Source organism: Microtus ochrogaster, linkage group LG2, assembly GCF_000317375.1.
Source record: "Microtus ochrogaster isolate Prairie Vole_2 linkage group LG2, MicOch1.0, whole genome shotgun sequence".
Lineage (NCBI taxonomy): Eukaryota > Metazoa > Chordata > Mammalia > Rodentia > Cricetidae > Microtus > Microtus ochrogaster.
In genome coordinates, this window is record NC_022028.1 from 52,651,917 (window position 1) to 52,678,705 (window position 26,789).

At 55.6% G+C, this 26,789-nt stretch overlaps 2 protein-coding genes across 4 annotated transcripts in view; one reads left to right on the forward strand and one right to left on the reverse strand.

Moving 5' to 3' along the window:
- The window catches only part of Spdef (SAM pointed domain containing ETS transcription factor), a 13,707-nt gene extending 11,957 nt beyond the window's left edge, over positions 1 to 1,750 (forward strand). For both annotated transcript variants that reach the window (XM_005360374.2, XM_005360375.1), the window contains one exon: positions 1,572 to 1,750. In XM_005360374.2, coding sequence (XP_005360431.1) covers positions 1,572 to 1,750 — 179 coding nt within the window. The remainder of the gene's footprint in view (positions 1 to 1,571) is intronic.
- Positions 1,751 to 7,578: 5,828 nt separating this feature from the next.
- Positions 7,579 to 26,789, reverse strand: part of Pacsin1 (protein kinase C and casein kinase substrate in neurons 1) — a 35,890-nt gene continuing 16,679 nt past the window's right edge. Inside the window, exons 1-10 of one of the 2 annotated variants that reach the window (XM_005360377.3) lie at positions 21,973 to 22,153; positions 14,187 to 14,301; positions 13,223 to 13,379; positions 12,005 to 12,240; positions 11,465 to 11,620; positions 11,170 to 11,345; positions 9,595 to 9,715; positions 9,372 to 9,499; positions 8,499 to 8,686; positions 7,579 to 8,167 (exon numbers count right to left, since the gene is read on the reverse strand). In XM_005360377.3, the coding sequence (XP_005360434.1) occupies positions 8,058 to 8,167; positions 8,499 to 8,686; positions 9,372 to 9,499; positions 9,595 to 9,715; positions 11,170 to 11,345; positions 11,465 to 11,620; positions 12,005 to 12,240; positions 13,223 to 13,379; positions 14,187 to 14,240 (1,326 nt within the window). In that variant the 5' untranslated portion in view covers positions 14,241 to 14,301; positions 21,973 to 22,153 and the 3' untranslated portion in view covers positions 7,579 to 8,057. Of the gene's footprint in view, positions 8,168 to 8,498; positions 8,687 to 9,371; positions 9,500 to 9,594; positions 9,716 to 11,169; positions 11,346 to 11,464; positions 11,621 to 12,004; positions 12,241 to 13,222; positions 13,380 to 14,186; positions 14,302 to 21,972; positions 22,154 to 26,789 lie in introns of those variants that run through there. The other variant, XM_005360376.3, reaches the window with a different exon arrangement.

A 26,789-nucleotide genomic window follows, 5' to 3' on the forward strand; every position in this document is an offset into this window, starting at 1 on the left:
GGATTCCTATGGAGTGGAACTCCTGCTGGGAGCATGGGCAGGGCTGGGGCGGGGGCTTCTTCTAGGCAGAGATGGGCACAGGGCTCTGGCAGGGATGGAGAGCATGGGCGGAGCTGCGATTGAGGTGGGGTTGGGCGTGGCTCCAGTTGAGAGAGGTGTGACCTAGACTGACTCCGCCTTCACCCTGTGCCAAAGCCACTCTGAGATCTGTACCCCTGCAACTCCAAGGATTTCAAGGTTTAGGGTGTTGTTTGTATCCTCATCAGCCTCTCCACCAGACTGGCACTGCCACTGAGATTCCTTCACCTCACAGCGCCTGGAACACAGTACGAACTTGAGAGCGTTTGCCGAGAATGGGAAAACACGGCTTCAGTAGGGCATGGTGGCACAGGCCTTTAAGGCCCCGCCCCCAACCTCTGCAGGCACCAGGCATGAACTTACAGACACACAAGCAAAACACTTACCACATGCAGTAATAAAATAAATCTTTGGGTCTGGAGAGATGGCTCAGAGGTTAAGAGCACTGACTGTTCTTCTAGAGGTCCTGAGTTCAATTCCCAGCAACCACATGGTGGCTCACAACCATCTGTAATGAGATCTGGTGCCCTCTTCTGGTGTGCAGACAGAACGCTGTATACATAATTAATAAATAAAAACTTTAAAAAAACTTTAAAAAATAAAAAAATAAATAAATCTTTATAAAGCATCATGTTTGGGAGCTGGTGAGACAGCTCAGTGCGGGCAGGCACCTTGTCTGAAGACCTGAGTTCAGTCCCTACAGGATGGAAAGGGGAACAATTCCTGCCGATTGTCTTCTGATCACACACAGGCACGCCGGGGCACATGACACACGTTCATACAATATGAACAATAAAGAAATGAATGTGAAAAATTAATAGCGAGAAAAATCATAGCTTCAACCTAGAGACGCATGGTGTCTATCAGAAACACAATGTGAGCCCCATATATAATATTAAATGTTCTAGGTCCAGAATCGAAATGTTTAAAATCAAGTGAATTTAATTCACTGTTCTGCCTGAGCTTTAATACAAAATTCCTAAGTGTTCCCCAAATGCAAACTCTTCAGAACACCGTCACGGATGTCTGGCCAGAAAAGCCTGTATAATACTCCCAAACCCTAAAACTCCAAACTCTGACGTCATTCTGACCCCAATTTTAGATTAGGGGTATGCAACATGCATTTGATCTAATATTATGCATAAGTTAGAATTTCAGCCAGTAAAAAGGTAAAAATTATTGAAATATAGTTTGCTAATGCCAGGCATGATGGCATTTGCCTTTAATTCCAGTACTCAAGTACAGTCAAGGTATGTAGACCCTATCTCAAAAAGAAGGAAAGGAAGGAAGGAAGGAAGGAAGGAAGGAAGGAAGGAAGGAAGGAAGGAAGATATTTGCTAAGTCCCACGGCCTATCCCTGGGGCCAGGGCTGAAGAGGGCCCCAGCATCTGGCTCTTGTCCTTTCCCCAAAAGTGACTCATTGATCTCATCTCTCTTCTTCTCACGGCCTCCACATGTCCATCCTCCTCTCCTCCCACCCCCTTTTCCCCCAGGCATCTTCAAAATTGAGGACTCTGCCCAGGTGGCCCGGCTGTGGGGTGTGCGCAAGAACCGGCCGGCCATGAACTACGATAAGCTAAGTCGCTCCATCCGCCAGTATTACAAGAAGGGGATCATCCGCAAACCCGACATCTCTCAGCGCCTGGTCTACCAGTTCGTACATCCTGTCTGAGAGCCGCAGAGACCAGAGGCCTACCGCCTGCCCCAGACAGTCACTCTCTTCCTGGCCCGGGCTCAGCCCAATTCGAATCCAGGGGCTGCTGGATTCCCAGAATCCAAGGCCCCAGAGAGACAGTCCTAGGGATGCACGTGAGCTCTCTGAGTCCCTGCTCAAGGACAAGGGCCCCTGGAGGGTCAAGGGAGCTAGGACTGCTCCCAAGTGGAGAACCCCCACCCCCAGGCTTGGACTGTGGGATTCAACCAAGGCAATTCACAGGATGGTGATGTCACTGTTTCCTGCTCCTGCGACCCATCCTGTACCATGACTGGCGTGGTACCAAGAGATGTCTGCATCCTATGTTGGGGAGCCAGGAGTGCCCTAGGAATGGTTAATAAAGATACAAGATAACTGCCAGGTCTCCAGTGTCTGGCTATGGACAACCCAGCCGAGAGGCCAGCAGCGGGCAAGGGTGACTGTGGTCACAGGTGTTTAGGGTGGAGACTACGAGGAAAGCTTGCCCAGGGAGGTGTCATGGAGCTGAGCCTAAGAGAAAAATGGTAGCTGTTTGGTAGACATCATAGAAGAGGCAGAACATTCTCCAGGCCAAAGCAGCTAATCTAGCCAGCCACTGTGCCGTCCTCACCCTGGGCCAGGCTGAAGAGCGTCTCCACACACAGGCCCCAGGGAAGGAAGGCAGCCTCTGCACTTACTCTGTCGAAGAGCGGGGCTTTGCCTCCAGGTGTGCCAGGGGTCTGGCTCTCCTGCAAGAGGCCCAGAGCTATTATAGTTTCTCAACCACCTAAGGAAGCTGAACCACATGGCGGACTATGGGAGACGGTGGGCCATTCAGTATGTTTATGGGACAGTAGCTTTGTAAGGATGGAGGGTTTGCAGTCTCTGTCCCCCAAAGACTCCCCAAGATGCATCCGTGGGGTTGTGAGTCCCTTTTGTGGGTGTGAGAGCCACCCGAGTATGGGAGGTGGTCATGCATCTGCCTGCGTGTGGAGACCCCAGCCAGCCTGCTCATTCTCCTCAGCAGCCCAGGGTACCACACTTCCCTGGTTTATTTGCCCAAATCAAGCATCCCTACTGTGTGCCAGCCACTCCTACTGCCTTTTGTCATTGGCGTCCTCAACAAAACCGTTGTGAAGCCAGGGTCATTTCTCGCTCTGTACACGGTGGACCAGAGGTCCGGCATGCCTGAGCAATTAGCTCACAGTAACACAGCCGTGGATGCCAGGGCCAGAAGCTGAGCTCACTCCATGCCTCCCTTGTCAAAGGGGTCAGCACCTAGCCCCTCAGATCGTAGCTTCTGAGGCCAGTCTTCTAGGAGAAGGGTCAGGGCGCCAACACGACCTGGAACACCAGGGGTTTTAGGTTTTTTGTTTCGGTTTGGTTTTTGTTACACAGAGACGGGGTTTTTCTGTGTAGCCTTGGTTGTCCTAGAACTTACTCCATAGACCAAGCTGGCCTCAAACTCAAGATCCTCCCGCCTCTGCCCTCTGAGTGCTGGAATTAAAGGTGTGTGCCACCATGCCAGGCTGGACCACCAAGGGTTAAAGGCATCCTGCAGCCTGCCTTTTGCCCCCAGGATTTTATTGTCTCCTGAAGAATGTTTACCCCTGACAGCGGGCAAACAGTGACTTGGCATCTGTCACTCGGGGTTGGACTTGACAGGAGGGGAGGACTCTGCCCAGGTCTCTGCCTTGCTAGGCCCCAGCTGTCTCCCTTCCCCAGGGAAGAGGCGGACTGGGACCCTGGCCAGAGGCAGGCTCAACGCTCTGTTAAACTGGTTTTGTCTCCAGCAAACCCATCCTACTCCTCAGGAGTCCCTGAGGTCACACAGGATGTCCCAGCCGTGCCTCGGCCAGGCACAAAGCTCAGGCAGGGCTGGGGGTTTCTCAAATGGGCAGGGGGGTTGGGGGGCAGGAAGAGCTCCACCTAGAGGAGATCAGAGGGGCAGCTTCAAGGATCATCCAGCAGACTGCAGCTACCAGTGACACCTCCTGAGCTGGCAGCAAACCATGGATTGGCCTCCCTCTGTTGGCATGGCCCTATTAGGACCTCACCTGAGCAAGACATTTCCTGACTCCTTTTTGGAAGTCTCATTCCAGTTCCCCCTGCCCCAAACAAACTGGAATATCGTGTGTGTGAGTTAAGAGGCCACCACTCTGATTCCTGGGCTGGGCATGGAGGCCTGAGCCTGCAGTGCTAGCATTTGGGAATAGGAGGCAGAAGTTAAAGATCAGCTTCGGCTGCACAACCAGTTAGAGACCAGCTACGTGAGATTCTGTTTTATTTTATTTTAGATTTACTTATGCATACGGGTGTTTTGCCTGTACACACATTGCCTGGATGTCTGTATACCACATTCATGCAGTGCCGTCGGAGGTCGGGAGAAGGTGTAGGATCCCCCAGAACTGGAATCACAGAAGGTTGTGAGCTGCCATGTGGGTGCTGGGGATCGAACCTGGGTCCTTTGCTAGAGCAGCCAGTGCTCATAACTGCTGAGCAAACTCTCAGCCCTGGTGAGACTTTAGTTTTAGTGAAAGAAGGAAAGGAACAGATAAAGGGGAGGAATATGGAGAAAGGAAAGGGGGAGGGAGGAAGGAGGGAGAAGGAAAAAGAGTAGGGGAAGGAAGGAAGGCTGGTGAGACAGCTCGGCTGGTAAAGGGTCATGCCAGGAAGCTCAAGGTTGTCCCCTACCCTCCACAGATCTGGGGGGAGAGAGTGACATGAACACCCTGGGGTGGGGTGCTGTGGGCATCCTGGGGTGGGGGAGTGCCGTGGGCACCCTGGGGGGGAGTGCTGTGGGCACCCTGGAGTGGGGGTGCTGGTACAAGGGTTATGTTTGTGTGAGGCTCTGTTAGACCACCAAGGTCAGAAGGGCCTCTTGATTCCTACCCACAGACTGGCAGGGGAAGGCGTGGGTCTCAGAAAAGACCCCGCTGAGATGCAAGCAGGCATCAGAGCTCGAGGATGGCTCCTGGAGGGCCGAGCTCCAGTCCTGCCAGGGAGGATGCCCCCAGGAGGCCTCCTACACAACGTGTTCACAGCAGGCAAGCAGCAGGAGAGCAAGGAGACCCGGTGTCGCTCCGCGGGAGGCCCCAGTCAGGACTGTTGAGAATTCTGTTTTAAAACCCAAGACTGTTTGAAGATCGAGTTCCTTGAACCATGGATCGGCTAGTTATTTACTGGTTGATTGTTCTGCCTGGTATGGAAACCACCTCACACGATAGACAAGAACCAACGGGCCATACCTCCAACCTTAGTTTGGGACTTTAAATGCCCAGGTCTACTGGTCAGTGCTGTCACCCTTCACCTCGTATCTGAGGCCAGAGCCTCAGTGACCTCCTTAGACCCTCAGCTGCCCGGCACTTAGCCTTGCACAGGGCCACCTCCCCAAGGACAGACATCATCACAGAGACTCAGAAGACAAGGCAGGTTGATAGAATTCTGGTTTTATCCACAGTCATACAGTCACAACTGATATATATATATATTTGTATTTATATACCTTTAAATTACACAATCATGTACAAAACATTGCTGAGACCACAGCACTTCTCGGAGTTTCACAAGTGTCGGAACTAATGGAGTCAGGAAGCCTAGGGCGGCAGACGCAGTGGCGGCAGCGGGCGGTGGGGCAGCCTCGGCTCCTCCCTGGAACCAGGCTGCAGGATGGTGGTTTAACTGGGGATGAAACACATCACTGACCGAGCCCTCAGGGTCCCCTGCAGCATCAATGGGGCCCTTGGGGAGTACAGGAGGGGTGTGGACACAGCGAGGGTATGTGTGCCCCAACACCAGTCATGACAGGTGGGGACAGGCTCAGGGCTCTAGGAACTTCCAGGGACCCTCCAGCACTGGGGTGCTGAGGAGCTTGAGGACCAAGTCTAGTCCCAGATGGGGTCGTTGAAGGTGGTTGTTCATAAGGGAGAGAGAGAGAGATTTTCCAGTCCCTGCCCACGACTGAGCAGCTAGTGTGCTGAGGGGGGCAGGCCTGGGGTCTAGTCAGGGCCACAGCCCCTCTCCAGGTGCTGGGAAGCCGCTAGCGCAGAGGGGGAGCCCAGGCCCCAAGGTGCAGACATGGCGGCTTCTTGCCTTTCTGGGGTGGAGGATTCCTGCCAGCCGGGGAGGCAGGAAGAGCTATGGAAAAAGGAAGGTTCCGAATCCTGCTTCAGGTCCTGAGGGGCCCAGCATCCAACCTTGGCTGAAGCAGAAGTCCCTAGGGCAAACGGTGACAAGGGAGAGGGTGCTGGCAGCTCTAGGGTGCCACGCTCATGGTCCTGAGGAAGGACTGACCCCCACAGGCCCCTGCCACCGCCCTAACCACGAGAAGAGGGTCAGAGCCCCGATGCCTGGGTCCGAGACCAGACAGTGTCAGAAGTAGCCAAAGGGTCCTAGAGAACATAGGGACGCATGCTCTTTCCCTGGAGGCCCCAAAGCCACCCGGTCTGGGAGGCAGAGGGTGTCAGTGGCTCAGAGGCCTAGTAGATACTGGCTGTGAGCATGGGACTTCTCAGGTCCTTGTTCCCAAAGTTCTGGATAAACAGACTCTGCCCATTCTCCCCTCTGGGGTGTTATCCAGCCTGTCTGCTTCCCACACCACCCAAAGGAGAGCTGCCACCCGCTTTCCACCCACAAGGCCCTGTGTCCCTTCCTACCACCCAGAGTCCTTTAATGGAGACTCAGGCTTAGAGAAATTGGGGGAGGTGGCTGCCAGCATTCAGGGGGTAATGTTGGAAAACCAAAAAGGACAAGAAAGATAGGGTGACCATTCAGAGCTCCTTTCTCATGCCAGCCTGGGCTGCTGGCTTCCCCGTCCAGGGTCAAGCTGGATGCTCCCCTGAGCCCACGGGTCTCCCCAGTCGAGAGGGGACCTGGATGCTCCCCTGAGCCCGTGTCTCCCCAGTCTAGAGGGGACCCGGATGCTCCCCTGAGCCCACGGGTCTCCCCAGTCTAGAGGGGACCCGGATGCTCCCCTGAGCCCGTGTCTCCCCAGTCTAGAGGGGACCCGGATGCTCCCAAGCCCGTGTCTCCCCAGTCTAGAGGGGACCCGGATGCTCCCCTGAGCCCGTGTCTCCCCAGTTGAGAGGGGACCTGGATCCTCCTCTAAGCCCGCGTGTCTCCCCAGTTGAGAGGGGACCCGGATGCTCCCCTGAGCCCGTGTCTCCCAGGTTGGCCAGGTGACAGAAACAAGAAAAGGGAGGTTGAGAGCCTTGCGTACTGGCTTCACAAAGGCCGATGCTGACACAGAGAAGGGTGGGGCATTTCTGGATGGCCATGAAGGACGGGGGATGGATGCCCAATGCCTTTTCCCCAGGGAACGGGAGAAGGCTGCTACTGTTGCTGGCTTTGCCCTGGGCTTGGGTGAGGGGGGCTTTGCCCGGTGTCAAGGCCTCAGGAGAGGGCAGGGCCTCTGCTAGCTGCAGAGTGGCTCTGGGGATCCTCTGACCACAGGCCCAGACAAGGTTTTCATCCCTCAAAATGGGTCTGGCACTGGGAGGTTGGCACAGCCTGGATAGGATCTGCTCTTCCCCTCACTCTCCCGTGTGCCAGGGACACCATCACTTCCTCTAGCTCTGGAGAGCCCCGGAAGCTCCACAGAGAAGGGTGATCAAAAGATCAGGACTGGGAGAACAGCACCCCCAGGGCAGAGTGGAAGACTACAGATTGGGAGGCCTCCTTCTTGGGATGTGGAGGAGGGTAGTAAGCTGGGCGATGGTGGTGCACGCCTTTAATCCCATAACTCGGGAGGCAGAGGCAGGTGGATCTCTGTGAGTTCGAGGTCAGCCTGGTCTACAAAGTGAGTTCCAGGACAGCCAGGGCTACACAGAGAAACCCTGCCTTGAAAAACCAAAAACCAAAAAAATAAACAAATAAATAAATAAATAAAAAGAAGGGGGTAGTGGTAGAAGTTGGGAGGGGGGAGCGGGGAAGGAGGAAGAGGTGAAGAAGCCAGGCTCAGGTGACAAGGGCAGCTGCTGGCAGCCTGAGGTGGGGCAGGGGAGCAAAGCAGGATAGAAGGATCCAGAAGGTATCCCTCAGGGCTCAGGAGACTCTTTGGTGGACTCTGTAGAGCAGATGTGACATTGGGCTAAATCCCTTGTCCACGCTGGGGCCGTTGTCCTAAGCCCCACCACCCTGGCCTCCATCCAGGTAGGCCGCAAATGCTGTCTCTGCATTTCTTTTGTTCTGTTTGACTTTTAAAAAAATAAAAGCTTGATCGGAAAATATGTCTGGAACTCTATGGCGAGGGGAGGGAGAGGGTGGGAGCGGTGGACAAGGAGCGAGAGGACTTGGATGGGCGGGGTAGCTAGATGGCCTCAACGTAGTTGGCAGGATAGAGGCCCAGCTGCCCGCTGTCAAGCCGCCCGCGGCACCAGCCCTGCTCATCTTCTTCTCCCAGCTTGGTGAGCTCGTCTCCTGGGGAGGGGGACACGGAGGCACCTTGTTATGATGGACAGACACTCAGTCCGAACTGTCCCTTAGCCCAAAACTGTTAAATGAACCCTCCAGGGCACTCCAACTGAATTACCTGGACTCCAATTCTGGGCTACACCTCACTCGAAAACCAAGTGCTGCCCCGGACCCACTTCGGCCAGCACCCGAGTCTCGGCCCCATCCTCCATGCCTAAACCTCTGCCCTGGCCCCCTTACTTGCCAACCCTTGAAACACCTGTCTCCAAGCCTTGCACTGCCCAATCCAAGCCCAGTCTTCTCTGCTAGCCCCGCCCCCTCAGCCCTGCTCGCTTACCCGCCTTGAAGCTGAGTTCGTCCTGTTCCTGGCCATCGTAGTCGTAGAGCGCCCGTACACGTACCCCTTTGGCGTCATCCTCGAAGGGGTTGGAGCCGCCATTGGCCTCATTGCCCCCGAAGGGGTTCCCGCTCTCATCGTCTGACCACTCGGCGGCGTACGGTTGGCCTCGGTCATAGCTACTAACACTGGGGTGCAAATGGAGGTCCCTATCAGCGGCCTTGACCCCATCCTATCAATACTCTCTCCTAACCAGAGCTTGGGTCCAAATTCTACCGAGGCTGGGGCAGAGACTGGATGCACGGGGCGGGGTCAGAGCCAGTGACCCTCTGACAACTTGAACCTTGTGCCTTAGTATTTCAGCTCCTGAGGGAGGAAGTGCTGCAGAGGACCTCGAGACTGTCTGACCCTGTGACCCTGTGAAAGAGGCACCATCCCTAAATGGATACCAGCTAAGATCTGGAGTAGAGAACCTTCTCTTGGACATGTTACCTCGTCGCTCAAGACAGGGTTTCTCCGTAGCTTTGGAGCCTGCCCTGGAACTCGCTCTGTAGACCAGGCTGGCTTCGAACTCACAGAGATCCGCCTGCCTCTGCCTCCCGAGTGCTGGGACTCAAGGTGTGCGCCACCATCGCCCAGCAAAATGCATACATTTACACATTCCCCCGCTGGTCAGAGGCTTGAATCCATCGATGTGGGAGCCTAGAATACTGTGTACCTCACTCACAGCAGTCCTGAAGGGTCACCCATCTGCTTCTCAGTGGACACATGGCAGCTATGGTCTGGGGTAGTTTCTTGTCTTCTTGGATAAAATGTATCTGTCCCAGTATGTTGGTCTCCCTCCTACCCAGGAACTCCATGGAAGGTACTCACCTGCCGCGGTCCCCAGCCTGGGATGTGGACTCTACAGCTCCTGTGGCATTGCTCAGTGTGGCCCCCTCTGCCTTCTTAGGCGGTTTCTCCTTCTTGGCAGTGGTGTGGGGGAGGTCTGGGTTCCACTCCTGGGGGTGGAGAGAAGTCAAGCCAAGAGGTCTGAGCTGTCAGGACCCTCCTAACCTGCTAAGGATCCCCCCTTTGCCACACTGCCCACTCTCACCTCGAACTGAGGCCAGTTCATGGGCATTCCCGGGCCACTGGTGCTGCGGAACCACCTGAGGTCCTCCTGGGCATCGGCGCCCCTGATGGCCTGCTCCAGTTCTCGGTAGACGTGGGTGTAGCTGTGCAGGAGAGGGCCACAGGGTTCCCATCCCATTCAGAGGCTAGGACGCTAGGCACATCCCAGCCAGGAAGCAGAAGCATCCCCTTGCCTTCTGTTAAAATTGCATTTATCTATTTTACATGTGTGTGTGTTTTGCCTGCATGAATGTGTTTGCGCCATGTGTGTCCCTGGTGTTCTTGGAGGCCAGAAGAGAGCATTGGATTCCCTGCAGCTGAAGTCAGGGTGTCTGTGGATTCCCTGGAGCTGAAGTAGGGGTGTCTGTGGATTCCCTGGAGCTGAGGTAGGGGTGTCTGTGGATTCCCTGGAGCTGAAGTCAGGGTGTTGGTGGATTCCCTGCAGCTGAAGTCAGGGTGTCTGTGAACTACCAAGCAGGTGTTGGGAATCTCGGTGCTTTGCTGCTGAGCAGTGTCTCCAGACCTTTAACTTGTATTTTTGTTTGTTTTAGTTGTTTGAGACAGGGTTTCTCTAAGTAGCTCTGGCTGTCCTGGAACTCACTCTGTAGACCAGGCTAGCCTCAACCGCACAGAGATCCACCCACCTACCTCTGTTTCCTGAGAGCTGGGATTAAAGGTGTGTGCTGCTACTACCTAGCTTTTAATTTTTTTAAACGATTTTTTTTTCCTGAAACTTTTGTTTTGAGACAGAGTCTTTCTATGTAGCCTTGGCTAGCTTTGAACTCATAGAGATCTGCTTGCTGCTTCCCAAGAGCTGGGGATTAAAGGTGTTCAGCAAGGTATTTTTTTGTTTTGTTTTGTTTTTTCGAGACAGGGTTTCTCTGTGATTTTGGAGCCTGTCCTGGAACTAGCTCTTGTAGACCAGGCTGGTCTCGAACTCACAGAGATCCGCCTGCCTCTGCCTCCCTAGTGCTGGGATTAAAGGCGTGAGCCACCACCTCCCAGCCAGCAAGATATTTTTTAAGAGACTTATTTTTATTTATGTGTCTGTGAGTGGATACCACATGTGTCTATGGCCTGGAGGCCAAAGGTGGGGCCACCACAAGGGGGTGCTGGGAACCCAACTCTGTAGGAGCAGCAAGTGCACCAGTTGAGTATCCAGCCCAAGATTTATGTATCCTTTAGTTTTATTTTATCTGTGTGTGCCTGTGCATCTGACTGCAAGTGTCCCCAGAGGCCAGAAGAGGGCGGCAGAACCTCTGTCACTGGAGTCACAGGCAGTTGTGAGCTACCTGATGTGGGTTCCAGGAACAGAGCTCAGGTCTTCCCTTCAGCCCCAGCCAAATGCTTCCTGGGAGCAGCTCTGGCTCTCTCAGCCCCAGTGGCCTGACCATGGCCATGCACGGACACCCAGGATCGCGTTTCTGGGGTAACTAGAGAGTACCACCCCACCCCTGCAGCAGCTGCATCTGCAGACTCCCCCAATTCCCCCCTGCAAGTCCCCCTGCCCTTGCCTCCCACCACCAGACCTGGGACTGAGCGGGCCATGCGCGGGTACCTGCTGTTCTCCGCTAGATTGAGGTGCCGTTTGATATCCAGCAGGACTTCCTTGAGGAAGACCAGGCGCTTCTCCTCAAACTGCTGGCACTGCTCGAACACCTGCTCCATGCCCTCCATGTACTGGGGTGTGGTTTTGCCCACATCCTCCAGCACCTTCTCATACTTCTCCTGAGTCTGTGGGTACCAGGGCGGAGGATGGGGTGAGGCCTTATGAGGCCTGCAGCTCCCAGCTGCCACCCTCAGGCCCACCCCCATTCCCACAGGAGCCCTTTGCACGTCCTCCCCACAGGTACCTTCTGCACGTCCTGCCTGCACTTGTCCACTTTGTCCAGAAGTTTCTTCTGCTGCTCAGGGGTGACCGACTGCTCCGTCTTACTGTTCATCTCCCGAGTCATGGCCAGCTTCTCCTCTTTGCAAGCCAGATGATAGGCCTTCTTGGCCGCCTCCAGCTGTGGGGAGAAGGCCAGGGTGGGTGTGCACGTGGTCACCCCTCACCAATACCTGACTGCCCATCCCCCGACACTGTGGAGCAGCCCTTTTAAGAGGCAAGCGGCTGCTGGCTCTGGCTACGAGGCTTTGCCCAATGCCCTCATCTGCAGGAGCTGCCCCACACGACACGGCTCACAGTCTCTGTAGACATGCCCATCATGGGATCTGTGGTGCCATCTGGCTGTGTGCTAGGGGAAGCACACTGGGCACTGGGTACTAGAGACCCCATGTGGACAGTTCTTTCTGCAGATGCCATTGTCCTGTGAGTGCCCTCCCTCTCCACAGATGCCCTCCTGTGACATGCCACCCCTGAGCTGGCCCCCCATCCCGCCTGTCTGAGGCACCTCCTTCATCTTCTTGGCCCAGGGCTTCTGGGCCTTGCGGAAGCCATCCTCTGCCTCCTTGGTCTCCTTGAAGCCACCCATGATCTGCTTGTGGTAGGCGTCCTTCTGCCAGTTCTTGACCTTCTCCAGATCCTCGTTCAGCAGGCTGTTCTTCACCTCCTGGTGCAGCTCGCTCACCTTATCTGCCTCCGTCATCATGGCGCCCCAGGCCCGCTCCAGACTGCCATACTGCGGACCTGGGGGAAAGTCAGGGAGCTAAGGGACCCCAGCACACAATGCCCACAGTCCTCTGATGCTTCCCCTCTTCCAGGGGCAACAGAAACCCCTTCCCACACTGTCCCCAAACTTTTATCCATCCTCTTTTTTAATTTTCTAAGTTGTTGACTTTTTGAGACAGGGTTTCTCTGTATAGTCCTGGCTGTCCTGGAACTCGCTCTGTAGACCAGGCTGGGCTCGAACTCACAGAGACTCACCCACCTCTGCTTCCCGAGTGCTGGGATTAAAGGCGTGTGCCTTTCTGAGCTTTATAAACTCCCTGATTATGACAGCTGAAGGATGGTGACCCGAGCAACTGGCGTTCTTCAATATTTGGAGAGTTTGGGAAAGGGAGTCAGGGTGCTAGTGCTAACTTCCCAAAAACAGTTGAGAAAAAACCGTGCATGCTAACGGAGGAAAAGCCTGGGAGCCTGGGGCAGATCTCAAGTTTATGGCCAGCCTGGGTTGCAGAGGGAGTTCTAGGTACTCTAGGTGTAGGGTTACAGTCTGTCTAAAGAAACAAGAGAGAGGTGGGGGGGGGGAGAGGAAGAGAGGGAGAGAGAGAGAAGCTAGGCATGGCCAGCTACACCTGGAATCTTCAATTTAGGAAGGGGAGGAAGAAACATCAGGATTTCAGGGTCATTCTCAGTCACATAGAGGGTTGGAGGTCAGCCTGGGCTACATAAGATTCTGTCTCAAAATGAAACAGAAAGTTACAGTGAAATGTTATTGTTAGTGGTGAAGCTGGCTCAGGGTAGCCAGGGCTTCTCTGCACTATAAATGTGACTTTTTGGGAAGTTTCTTTCAAAAGAAAAACTGATGATTGTGTGTGTGTGTTCACTCTCGAGTTGTACAAAGCAGGAGAATAAAGGGGCACCCTGATTGTGAAAAGCCCTGTGGCTGGGATGCTGGTGCACTGGGGTCCCGCCCTGGGGCACCCGCTAGAGCCCGGGGGTGGGGCACCTTTCTCGATGAGCTGGCGCCAGCGCTTGGCCCAGTCGGTGAGCTGCTGCGCATAGGCTTTCTCGATCTTGGCGCGCTCCTGCACGCAGCTCATGAGGTCGTTGCACAGGCGGTGGCCATCGTCAATGCGTTTCACCGTCCGCTTGTAGTTCCCCACCTGGCGGCAGAGCAGCTAGTGACCAGGAGCCCCTGTGATCCTGGCCCTGGCCTGCAGGGGGCGCGGGGCTTCCTGCCATCCACCTCGCGGAGTCTCGGAACTCCACGTCAGACCCCAAGGTCTCCACCTACACACCTCCTCCAAAACCTCCTCACTGCCATAAAAAACAGAAGGGGTTTTATATAAGTTGGACTTGGGCTAGAATGAATTATTCATTTTGCTCTTGTGAGCTAAATCTATTATATTTATACGAGTCATATAAGCGCGAGCGGAGCTACTGTTTCCTGACACAATATTATGTTTTGTGGACATCTTATTAAGCACTTATTAATCTAAGCCCGCCAGTTTGCTTTTTTGGTTCCAAAGCCAAAAGCAATATATATATTTTCCTCCAAGGCTCAAATACTCTCAGAAGCCCCTGAAATGCTGGCTTATAGTCTCGCCTCTACCTCTGTGAGGTTGTTGAGTCCCTGGCTCACCCAGCTCTCCGGTTCAGAAGTGCACCCTCTGCCCACCATGCAGGGGGTAGAGCGGGAACAGCTAGGTAGGCTATGAGAACTGTGAAGTACAGCAGACGCTGGTGGGAAGGGCTGGGCATTGTCCACTCGGGAGGGGCCTGGTCCCAGAGTGTGAGCTGCTACAGGCAGCGTCCAGGGAGCAACTGCAGGCCATGACTCTTACCCTACTTTCAAGGCCTCAGCTGCCTGTTGGACACTGGGGATTCTGAAGAGGCCCAAGGAATTGGGGAGCAAGGCTGAGGTCACAGGTTGAGTCGGGGTACAGACAAGAGCCTAGACCTCTGCTCACCTCCCAGAAGCTGTCTGTGACCTCGTCCGAGGCTTCATCGTAGGAGCCAGACATGGCGTAGCCGGAGGGAGCCGGGCAGGTGCGGATGGGCAGTCAGGGACTTCGCACTCACAAGCTGCAAGGGAGAGAGCCACAGAGATGAGGGAAGCGGTCCATGTTCTAGTCCGGGCCCAGAGATGAGCCTCAAACTGGGATGGCGGCCTCCTGGAAGGGCTTCCCATGCCGAGGATAACCCCAGGATTCAGTCTGTAGTTTCTGGTGCGTGGTCTCCACGCCTGCTCCTTCTGCCTCCCAGGATTCTGCTGACAGCCTCTCCTCAAAAGCCATCTCCCTGAGGAAGCCCTCCCTTCCAGCTTATACAAGCCTTCCTCACATACCAGGGAGCACCAGTTGGTTTCCTAGCTGGTGCCCCCCCTTCTCAGCACCGTCTGACCCAGCTGGACCCCGACACTAGATCCTTGATTCCCCTGGCCCCAACACAGAGCCTCTGGTCTTGTCCCCTGGAGTCCCAGCTTCTGTCATGACAGGAGATCTTTCTCCCACTTATATCCCGAGCTAAGGGTTCCCCCAGTTTTTCCAGTTGGACCCTGCCCATCTTCTTTTGGCTGTCCAAGTCCTGCCTCGACGGCCCCATTAGCTGTCTGCAGTCTCCCGCACACGGCTGAGCACGTGGTTCTCCGGCCCTGGGGTCACACTGTGATCTACACAATATCCCGGGCCTGTGTCTGCCCCGGATCTGTCATCAGCATCACAGCTGCCCAATCTAGGCCAGGCTCTGCCCCGGGGGCCAGGGGGCACACCCCTCCCCTCCCAGGCCTCGCTGTCACCCAGCTGAGAATCGTTCAATGATCAGGAAACAAGCCACAGAGGGCCAAGGGCTTAGCCTTCAAAGAGGCAGCCACGGCTCCTGGGCATTTCCTTGTCTGTGAGATGCAGCTATGGGCTTGAACCCTGACCCGTAAGGTCTCTGGGTGAGGGTTGACCAGCTCTGCAAGCTTCAGCTCCACCTGGGAGAGGCCACTGTCCCTCAGGCTCAAGGCAAGTGGCACCAAGGCGTGAGGATCCTGGGTGAAGGATGCCCCTCCCCCAGCCCCGTCTCTCTCCTTCTGGGCCTGGTGCCCCATTCCTGTGATGATCCAGTATGGCCTCCTGGTGCCACCTGGGACTGAAGATCAGAATTGCCACAAGCCTCTTGGCCTCTGTGACGGGGGATGGGGCGGTACTGTCATGGCCTGGTCTCACAGGATGGATTCTCCCCCGCCACGTATTGGCTAGGAATTCCCATTCAGAGCACAAGCCAAGCACCCACAAGCTGGTTCAGTGCAACAGGGCAGGTCAACAAAGGCTGGGGCTGACACAAGTCCATGCTGCTGGGGCACTGGCTAAGGGAATGACAGAGCAGACTTGCAGCCTGCACCCATCCCAAGCCACACAGGCCAAGTGATGCGACACACGCAGAGCGGCCTGGCTGGAAAATACACACACACACACACACACACACACACACACACACACACGGGACTATTTTAAATAAAAAGGACTATTTTAGAAAGACCACAGAGCTTGGCTGAGGGTGTCCTCCCAGCATCAGCAGGGACAGTCTGACTAGGACCTGGAGCGTCAGGCCGAGAGCCCCAAGGCTCAGACAGCAGGGCTTGCAGGACTCTCCTGGGCTCCCAGCTGAGGTAGCGTGTGGCACAAGAAAGATCCAGTACCAGCTTGCTCTGACTCTGGGCAGTTATGTGGTCCCTCTAGGCCTTGCTGGAAAATGATCTGACTTCAGAATTAGATGTGGGACTGGAGAGATGATCCAGAGGCTAGGAATGCTTGCTGCTCTTCCAGGGGACCGGAGTTTGGGTCCCAGCACCCACGTCAGGTGGCTCATAACCTCCTGTAAGTCCAGGCACCAGACCCACACACAAATATACACATGATTAAAAATAAAGTCTTAATTTATAAGAGAGAAAGAGAGAGAGAGAGAGAGAGAGAGAGAGAGAGAGAGAGAGAGAGAGAGAGAGAATTAGTTGAGTTATCCAGCCCAGCCCAGAGCAGATTCTAGGCCATGTGCGTTCCAGCCACTCCGGGTTGTACCCACATGGGATGTGCTTAGAAGGGAGGCAGGTTAGATGGTGGAAGAGGGGTGTCAAATGAGCCCCCAGTGCCACACACACACACTCTCGCAGGCAGGAGGAGGTTCCCCTCCTACAAAAGGCCACGTTCTTCTTAATGATGGGGCTGTTTCAGGGGTCAGGAAATGGGTGTGACTGGCATCTGGCACTTCCTGTGGCACACCCAGCAGGCTCCCAGGCGAGGCAAAGGCCACCACATCCGGTTCCCTATAGCTGGTCATCATCAATATCAACAGGTGGCAATCACCAAGCCACAGGCTCAGGGTTGTCACTGTGAGGAGTCTGTTGGGGGCCTGGGAAAGTATGACAGGGTGCCGGGGAATAGTCATTCCAAGGTGACCAGCTGCCCAGCAGCTAACACTGCTTCAGGCCATGAGGGTCATGGCAACAGCCAGTAAGCACGGGTTTGCTGTCCGTCCTGTGTCTGTACCCACTGGCTTGGGAGTGGAGCAAGGACCAAGCAGGTGGGAGACTCTAGGGGCCAACGCCCACTCGGCGGGACTGAAGGGGCATAGCCGGCTGGCGTGCATCCCTGGGCAGAGTGGACGGGGCTCTGGTGGAGAGTGGAGTAGAGGGACAGACACAGGGAAAGGAGCCTTCCCCCCAGGGTGCATGGGCATCTACATCCAGGGGTGGGGGGCAGAGGAAAGATAATACCGCTAGGGGACACTCCTGCCCAGCGACATGGGAACCCCTGCTTCCCCAGTCCCCTGATGCTGGGGTTGAGATATGTACCAGCAGCTCCCCACTTTCCTCTCTCTCAGCCTCACAGAAGCCTCCTCCCCATCTCCTGGCTGCTGGTCTGTGTCTCTTGGGAACCCTAACTAGCAGTCCCTGAAGGGAAAGAGCACCTAGGATTGGGAGCCCAGAGTCCTGCTCCAAGTCCACTTTCTTTATTATATAGCACGTATTATTGTTGCTGCTGGCAGGCCTTACGTAGCCCAGGCTGCCTCACATGCCTTATGTAGCCCAGGCTGCCTCACATTCACTATATAGTAGATGATGATCTTGAGTTTTTGATGCCCCTGCCTCCACCTCCCCAGTGACAGGGTCACTGGGCTACCATGCCCAGTGTATACTGAACAGGACTTCTGCGTGCCGACAAGAGCTCTCAGCTGAGCTGGAGCCCCAGCCACTGCTGTAAAAGTGGTGATGACATCAATCCTGGCGGTCACCAGCTCATATTCACTGAGTGTCCACTCTGGGCTAGGTACCGGTCTACATGCTTTACATGTACCTCATCTACATGTAAAGACGGAGAAACTGAGGCACAAGGCAGATAAGATGGCACAGCCAGGGCCACGAAGGTGGTGAATGGTGGAACTGGGTCCAACCCTGGCTACCTCTCTTCGGGTCCCTTCTGAGCCCCGCCTCCCCAGGAGAAGAGGAGGCAGCCAGATGAGAGCATGGGGTGTGGGTGTGTGCAAGCGCGCAGAGAGGTGAAGCAGCAGGCCTAGGCCATACAGCACGCAAGGCACTCTGGGCTGGCTGGGTCCTCCTCTGTCCCTGTTCCCAGGTGTCCAGCCCACCACTGCAATGTCCTCAGATTCCTGGGTCAGTCAGAGCAGCCTCAAGTTCCACACACACGGCCACTGGCTCCCAGCTCTCTTCTCCCTTAGAAATGGTCAGAGCAAGCCAGGCAGTGGTGGCGCATACCTTTAGTCCCAGCATTGGGGGGCAGAGGCAGGTGGATCTCTGAGTTTGAGGCCAGCCTGGTCTACAGAGTGAGTTCCAGGACAGCCATGGCTACACAGAGAAACCCTGTCTAGAAACAACAACAACAAAAAAATGGGCAAGGCAGACAAGCCTCTGTTGGGATGCCATGCAGTACAAAGAAGTGGGCTTAGCGGTAAGGTGCTGTGTTGTCCCACACATCCCTCCCCACCCCACCCCTCCTCTGGCCACGCTTCCTCAAGCCTGCTGCCTCTGGTCACTCACAAAGAACTCTCCCAATCCACTGTCTCCTCACACCCCTCCTTCAGTGGGGGTTCAGGACCCCACCCTGGCTTTGCAGCACACTGGCCCCCAGGCCATGGAGGACTGAAGACTGGGTTCAAATCACAGTGCTGCCACTTCTCAGTGGTGGGACCTCAGCTACCTGAGCCTCAGTTTCCTCACTTGAGGAGACGAGGGAGTGCATACCACCTATCCTGGGGCAGATGGAGAATGGGTCACCAGCACAGTGGGCAGAGGCAGGCCGGCCTTGCTCTACGGTCAGCATCGCTGAGTCAGCCAACGGCTGGCGCTCCTCCTGAACTGCTGGGTTCATCTCGGACGCCGGGTCCTGGTGAGAAGCCAGGCCTGGGCATGTGTCGTGGTGCACCCCTGTTCTCCCAGCAGGCAGTGATGCAGGCAGGAGAATCAGCCTTCCCTATACGGCTAATTTAAAGCAGCTTGACCTACATGAGACCATGTCTCGGATAAAACAAACAAATGTGGGGCTGGAGAGATGGCTCAGTGGTTAAGAGCATTGCCTGCTCTTCCAAAGGTCCTGAGTTCAATTCCCGGCAACCACATGGTGGCTCACAACCATCTGTAATGAGGTCTGGTGCCCTCTTCTGGCCTGCAGACATGCACACAGGCAGAATATTGTACACAAAATAAAAACAAAACAAAACAAAACAAATGCATTTGACCCCATTTCATATGCCTGCAGGTCCCCAGGGGACTTCTCTTCGAAATGATGGCTTCACAGATGCTGGCCCCTAAAGGAGACAGCAGGCAGAACTCCTGTCTCACCTGTGCTGCGGGGGCACCAGGGAGACCCAGGGCCCAGGGGGCGCTACTGAGCAACCAGAAGCTTCATGGACTCCAGAAGGGGTTAGAGGGCAGATCCTCACAGGGCACCCTCTGACCTGCTCTGGATTTTCACCCCCAAACACAGTCCCACACTCCTGCGGGACTGCTCCCAGCCTGGTGAAGGACTCAGCATGTCCAGCCCCACAGATCTTCCCTGGGTGAGCTGTCGCTGGACGGGGAGGCACAACATGTCCCTGCCACCTTAGGGCACACACATTCCGGTGAGATGGTGACAGTAAAGAAAGGCCAGGTCCCGGGGGCCTCGAACTGTCCAGCAGGAATGAGGCTCGACCTTCACCCCAGGCCTTAGCTCCAAGTCTGCAGGGCAAGGGACCCAAGAGGCTCTACCTTCCCATCCTGTTTCAAGGCAAAGTGTGAGGGGTCTTAAGTGAGTACCCAAAGATGGGGAACAGAAGGGGGGCTGGGAGCACCGCCGTCTGCCCTCTGCTCTAGATTCACCCCCTTAGCCAGTGATCAAATGCCAGTTCCCTCTCTAGGCACCAGTCTGTCCAGTCTGTCCTGAACCCATGCATCCAGGACAGCTTTGCATAGAGGCTGGGCTGCTAGCTATGCGGGTGTGGGTAACGCTCCTGGTAGGGACATGATGGGGTTTTCCCACAGTAGAGACCCCAGGTGACAGAAAGAAGGGAGTGCTGGCAGGATGAAGTGTGGTGGGGGCAATTGCAGCAGCTTCCTCTCCCAGCATTCCAGTCTCTCAGGGGAGTCACACCGCATCACAGCCTGGGGCCTTGGACCACTGCCTAGGTAAGGACGCTGCCCTCCCACTGCGGACACCAAATCCCAGAGCCCCCTGAAGCTCAGGAGTGCACCAGAGGCAAGCTGCAGTGGGGAGCTCCGAGCCTGGGATGTCATTCTAAGGGGCTGGACTGGCGAGATAGAGTAGGCCGCATGCTGACAAGTACTGTGGAGAAGGGTGGCATGGGGGGCCAGGGGACCACGGCCAGGGCCGGGAACTGTGCTATACAAAAACCCGAGGGAGGAGCATCCAGCCTGAGGGCCCAGCCAGCGCAAAGGCCCTGAGGTAGAACCACGGCATTTATGGTGGCAGCAGACTGAGCAGGGGGAGGAGAGAGGGGTCTGGAAGGCATAGGGGCGCCAGGTGGAGGAGGCGGATGACTTAGGTCTTCCAGGCCAGGAGACCTGAAGTTTCCTCCCAGAGACAGAGGGAGAGCTGGGGTGAGGTCTGGCTTTTATCTCTAAGGTTTCCCTAGAAGACCTACAGTGGGGCAGGAACAGGGCCTCAGAGCTCCCCACTGGGGGCACCTTGGAGAGGGGTCGCAGGTAGGGGGCAGAAGGTGGGTACAGAGGACCTATTACTCTGAAGCCAGGGGGACTTCTAGTGGTGGGGTACAGCTGAGAGGAGAGGAGCAGTGACTTTAGAATTGGGGGCTGGGCAGCTGACATATTCATGGCCTGGATGGAGCCCAGGTCTCTCTCAGCTCCAGGTCTCTGAGTGCCAGGGCCTCCCGTGGGCTCTCTGTTGTAGAGGAGCTCCTGGGGAAAATGGGGTCTCAGCCTGGCTGCAGATAACTGGGTATGGGTATTACACCCCACTATGTCTACTGACAATGAAATATATAGCAAACATCACATAAAAACTGCACCCTGTCAGGAACGGGGTGGGGGATGGGACCAACGAGGCAGGAAGGGGGAAGTGGAGGCCAGGCTGCGGGCAGGCGCTGGTTAAAAGACCCTGTCTTCCAGAGATAACTGGAAGGACCTGCTGGGGGACCAAGGTGGCAGCTGATGACCCAGAGGCCAGTGGGCCTGGCTTCAGAGGGCAAAGCACATAGAGACTATTTCAAGGCTTCATGAGGGAGGGGGGGGAGATGGAGCTGTGAGGGGAAGATCGGCACTCCCGACCCCCCCTCCTTGCCAGCCCACCTCTGCTCTCTCACCTCCCAGGCAGGACCCTGCCTTCCAGGCGCAAAACCTGTGCCCACACTCCCAGACATTTGCAGAAATCAGCAACCCCATAACCTACAGGGGGCTTCCACCTTGCAGCCGGGCCTCTGAAAGAACTGGGGAAGGAGGGAGGCTCACAGGTCGTGCAGGACCAAGCAAAGAACTCAGTCAAATGGCCAGAGGGTGATGGGTACAGAATTGACGCCCTAGCCTGAGGTAGGGTTTCCTGGCTACCTCTGCTCAGCTCCTCCCCAGCGCTCCACTCTGCCTCCTCCTCCTCCGGAGCAACAGCGGTAGCTTTTCTGCAGTGTCCCTGCTACCCCAGTAGCAGTGAGCAGGTCCCCGGCAGCACCACTGCGGAGGAAGGCCACAAGCCACCCAACCCAATGTGGAAATCCCTGGCTGGCCGGTGGGTTGGGTCGAGAGCCCTTTGAGAGTTGCAGGGTCATCCCATCCTCCCCATCCCATCCGGAGCGGGGAGGGACTTACATGTCCTGACTTGGAGCCCAGGGTACAAGACCACCCAGGAGTCACCCCAGAGGTTCTGGCGTCAGACGGAGGTTTGGGACAAATGGCCAGAGACTAGCAGATCCCTGGCGGGGTGGGGGATGGGGGTGGGGGTGAGAACAAGCGCACTCCTTTCCACGCCTGGCCCCTCCCTGTCTGGCATGGATCTGAGGAGCGCCTGAGCCCATTGCCTCTGGGGAGTGGGGCAGCTCTACAAAGTCACACCTGTGGTGCAGACAGGGAGGGAGGTACAGAGGAGAGACAAGACGACAGACAGGAGACAGTCCCAATGCGACGCGGAGAGCAGGTCCCTGGTCCCGGGAGCCCCTCGGACCTGCCCGTTTGCTAGCAGGTGCACCAGCAGGAAGGCAGGGGCGCTCGGTCCCCACTCTCCACGCAGACTTCTCCAGAACCCCATCGCTTACCTGAGCCCGGCTGGGCACCGAGCTGGGGACAGGTGAGCTCTTATTGCCCTGGTTGGGCCAGGCCAGGGCCGGAAGGGCTGCTTGGCCACCTGCTCCGTGATGGCAGGTGGGGCGGGGGGCTGGTGCAGGGCTCGGGGCTCCCGTGTCCTCGGGGTCCCCTCCAGTGAGTTCTGGCTCGGGAGGCGACAGCGCCCGAACTGCAGGAGCCAGCTCCCTGCCCCCACGCGCCGGTCCTCCCCCCCCCTTCCCGACCCGCCTCCTTCCCCAGCCACCCACCGCCCGCTGCTCGTTTCTATGGCAACCGGGTAATGCTGCGCACAGATGTCCTCCTTGGGTGGACGGCAGGGGACGCCCTCTTTCTGCACCACGCCGCGGTGACCCGGGAACACTCCCGCATCTCGCATCTCGTTGTCTTTTCGCTGCCAGCACCCTCGGTCGCACATTCCCCCCACCATCGGCCGCCAGTCTCCCCGCTGGGTATGCGGCGCTCCTTCTCCAGCCTTCACACCTCACCTCACGCTGAGCTGCTCCCCAAGACATTTCAGTCAGCTTGATCATCCGGGCTCAGTGACCAGACCCCCCCCCACAGTCCTGCCAGGTTGACTGTGAAACTCACACAACCTAGAATTCATGCCCATTATACAGATTCATGCATTAATATTCAAGACCGTCTCATGGGGCCCTACTAGCCCAAGTCTCACTGCGCAGACCCACAGAGATCTTCCTGCCTCTGCTGGGTTAAGGGTGGTGCGCACCACCACACAGCCTTATTAAAAGCAAAGAATTTTTCCCCCCGAGACAGGGTTTCTCTGTGTAGCCCTGGCTGTCCTGGAACTCACTTTGTAGACCAGGCTGGCCTCGAACTCACAGAGATCCGCCTGCCTCTACCTCCTAAGTACTGCGATTAAAGGTGTGCGCCACCACCATCCAGCAAAAGTAAGGATAGTTTTTTAATGCAGGTGTGTGCAGAGCCCAGCGGCCAATCCTCAGGAGCCTTGAGACAAGGTCTTCCACTGAACCTGGAGCTCACCCGTGGGCTGGCCATGGAGCCCGGGGGTCCTCTTGTCTCCGCCTCCCCATTGTTGGGATTAAACACATATACCACTAAGTCCCTGGTTTTTATGTGGGTGCTGGGGATTTGAACTCAGGTTCTCAAGCTTTTGAGGTAAGCATTTCACTGACTGAGCCATTCCCACAACTCACAGATTTGTTTATTTATTTGGTTGGTTGGTTTGGTTTTTAATTTAGTATTTATTTATTTATTTATTTTTGGTTTTTCGAGACAGGGTTTCTCTGTGGCTTTGGAGCCTGTCCTGGAACTAGCTCTGTAGACCAGGCTGGTCTCGAACTCAGAGATCCACCTGCCTCTGCCTCCCGAGTGCTGGGATTAAAGGCGTGCGCCACCACCGCCCAGCTAGTTTTTAATTTTAGAAGACAGAGTTTCTCTACGTAGTCCTGGTTGTCTTGGAACTTACTCTGAAGAGCAGGCTGGCCTCCCCACTCAGAGATTCATCTTTTTCTGCCTCTCAAGTGCTGGAATTAAAGGAATGGGTCAGCATTCCCAGCTTGAAGATTTGTTTTATATCTTCTGCATGTAGCCTGCGGGCCAGAAGAGGGCGCTATATCTCATTACGGATGGTTGTGAGTCATCATGTGGCTGCTGGAAATGGACCGCAGGTTAAGAGCAGCCAGTGTTCTTAACCCCTGAGCCATCTCTCCAACCCTGCGTATGAATATTTTGCTGAGTCATCTCACTAGTCCCACACTTACTTGTCTGTGTGTGTGTGTGCACGCATGCATGCCTGTGTGTGTGTATGTGCACGCATGTCTATGTTTGTGTATGTGCACGCGTGCCTGTGTGTGTATGTGCACGCATGCCTGTGTGTGTGTGTGCACGCATGCCTATGTGTGTGTATGTGCACGCATGCCTATGTGTGTGTATGTGCACGCATGCCTATGTGTGTGTATGTGCACACATGCCTATGTGTGTGTGTGTGCATGCATGCCTATGTGTGTGTGTGTGCATGCACGCATGCCTGTGTGTGTATGTGCACGCATGCCTGTGTGTGTGTATGTGCACGCATGTGCATGCCCACCCTATGCTACAGTGAACTGGGACTTAGAAGACAGCTTGCAGGAGATATGGGTTCTAGGGTTGAACTGAGGTGACCAGAGTTGGCTGCAAGTCCCTTTCCCCCTAAGTCATCTCGCTAGCACCCCCAAAAAGTCTCTTTAGTCTTCATTTGGGGGCAGGGTCTTGATAAATTGCCCAGTCGAGTCTGGCTTTGCCCTCGCTGCATAGCCCAGGTTGGCCTTCAGCCTTCCATCCTCCTGAGGGCGGGGATCACGGGGGTTGTCGGGTTAATGACAACCTCATCCACATCCATCACACAAGTCCCTCTCAGCCAGAACACTGCTGCCAGCCACAGACTGCAGAAGTACACAACACTGGAGATGCTGGCCCAAGGCGGCGAGTCCCCTGTAAGCTAGAGGCCACCAGCCACCAGAAGGCTACAGAGCCCACTAGGAAATACGCTCTGAGACCAAGACATTTTCCCAAGGTGATAAAATCAAGAAAGGGTTGGACTGGGATTGGAACCCTCTGCTGACTACCGTTATGATCGTTGCGACTGCGTTATGAAAGACTTAATTAGAAAACGTGGCAACAGTTACCCAAAGTCTGTAGGGTTCATAACCAAGTTCAATCCTCATCTTCGGATCAAAAGCGAAACAGAGGAAAAAAAAAAGAGAGAGAAAAAAGAAAAAAAAAAACGAAACAGAGACGCTGTATCTGAAGGTGCGGTCAGTCTAGTGGTGGCACAGGGCCTGAAAATGACCTTCGAGGTAACAGCTAGCCTTGGGGAAAGTCCACCATGAGTATTCTCAGGCCTAGAGGGTGGAGGTGCTGAGTGCTCCAGGGTACAGGCTCTCTGGAGAGGGCGACGCTGGGGGATGGGAGAGATTGGGTTCCCAGGTGCTGGAGAAGCCCCTCTGCCCACCCACCAGCTCCCAAGCCAAGATTGAGTTTCTTCCAAAGAGTGGCTCCACCCAGGGACACGGACGACAGCTGCCCTCTCCCAGTGAGCTTGACCCAGCCCATCTGCTGCTGCCTGGCAGACCCAAGTCCTGCCTTCCCACACTGAGACACCAGACGGACCTTGTGGGAGAAGCAGACCCTCCTGTCACCTCTCCACGGAGAACAGCCCTGCCACGACACCCCTACCATTAGCCCAGTCTGGCCCATCTACTGCTGGGAAGACCCCACCACTGCAGCTCTCGTTTGCTCATGACCTCAGCCGTTATCCCCAACCCCTTGTACAGACAGCACAGAGGATGATAATGTCATACCTAGGACACAAAGCAGCTGCCCTCCTGCCCTTCCCCGCCATATCCACTTCCACCACCCCTGCTGTGTCTTCTTGCCCAGCACCCAAAACACTCACTGCCCCTGCCCCCACCCTGGCACACTTATCCACGTGTTCCCCAGCACCAGGGCCAATGCAATCAGGGCTCATTAGCTGCTGCTTTGCATATCATTTGCATAATGTTCCCTTGACTGTCAAAATTTCAGAATCCTCCTCAACCCCTGAGCAGCTCTGCAGAAATACAACAGACAAAGCTCCACTGGTGTGGGGGGAGGGGCGTGGGTCTATGCAGGAGGTTGAACACTGGGCACGGGAAGCAAACAGACAGAAGCAGCATCCAGAGCCCCTCAGGCCCAAAGGAGGGCACCGGACGCCGACTGAGCAACTTGCTGAGTCCAGGCAGCAGCAGGCACAGGACTTCATAGGCATGGAAACTGAATCTCAGAGCAGCCAAGACTCCACCGCTCAAACTGTGGGCCCGAGGCTGAGGGGTGGTCAGTGGGAGAGCACGTGCGCATGCGCACGCACAAGAGACGAGACCGTGGGGTGGGGGTGGTAGGGCACAGTCATCATCCGAATTACCCATCAAGACATGCAGGACTCTGGTCCCCACCCCACACGGAATCCATATTCCCCAAGAGCCTGGCACTTTATGTGGGAGACCCGCTGTCCAACACGGCAGGACGATGAAGCTGGCACCAACACTGCGCTGCGTCTGGATGAATCCCAGGCTACAAGTCAGGCAGTGGTGGCGCACACCTTTAGCCCCAGCACTCGGGAGGCAGAGACGGGCGAATCTCTGAGTTCAAGGCCAGCCTGGTCTACAAAGAAAATGCCTGGGCAGCCAGGGCTAGTCTTGAGCATGTTCACCAAATAGTTCCTGAACACCTACTGTGTGTAGCACTAACCTGGGGCCAGGGTGGGGCACACAGTAGGTAACTAGCCAGACAGGATCCACAAGATCAAGGACCTTTCATGCCAAAAGGGGACCTACCCCACAATAAATAATGATGTAATTTCAAGTGCTAGTCTGTGTTATCAAGAAAATAACGTTGTCTATGAGGAAATTGTGGGTGGGGGCCATGTTAGAGCTTGTGGTGCCGGTGTGTGTGTGTGACCCCAGGCCTTGCACGCACCAAGGAAGCACTCTACCATTGAGCTACACCCCAGGCTACAGCCCATCTTTGAAGAGGTGACATCTGAACAGACGGAAATAAAGGGAGAGAGGGAGACTGTGAAGGCTTGGAGGAAGAGTGTTTCTGGCAGAGGAGACAGGAAAGGCGAGGGCCCTGAAGTGGGAGGGACCCAAAACTGGTGAGTGGGTGGATGGGTAAGTGTAGGGGTGGGCAGATAGGTGGGTGACTGGATGGATGGGTGGGATAAGATAAGATGAATGTAGGGGCAGGCAGGTGGGTGGATGATGGATGGACAAACGGATGGATGGATGGGTGG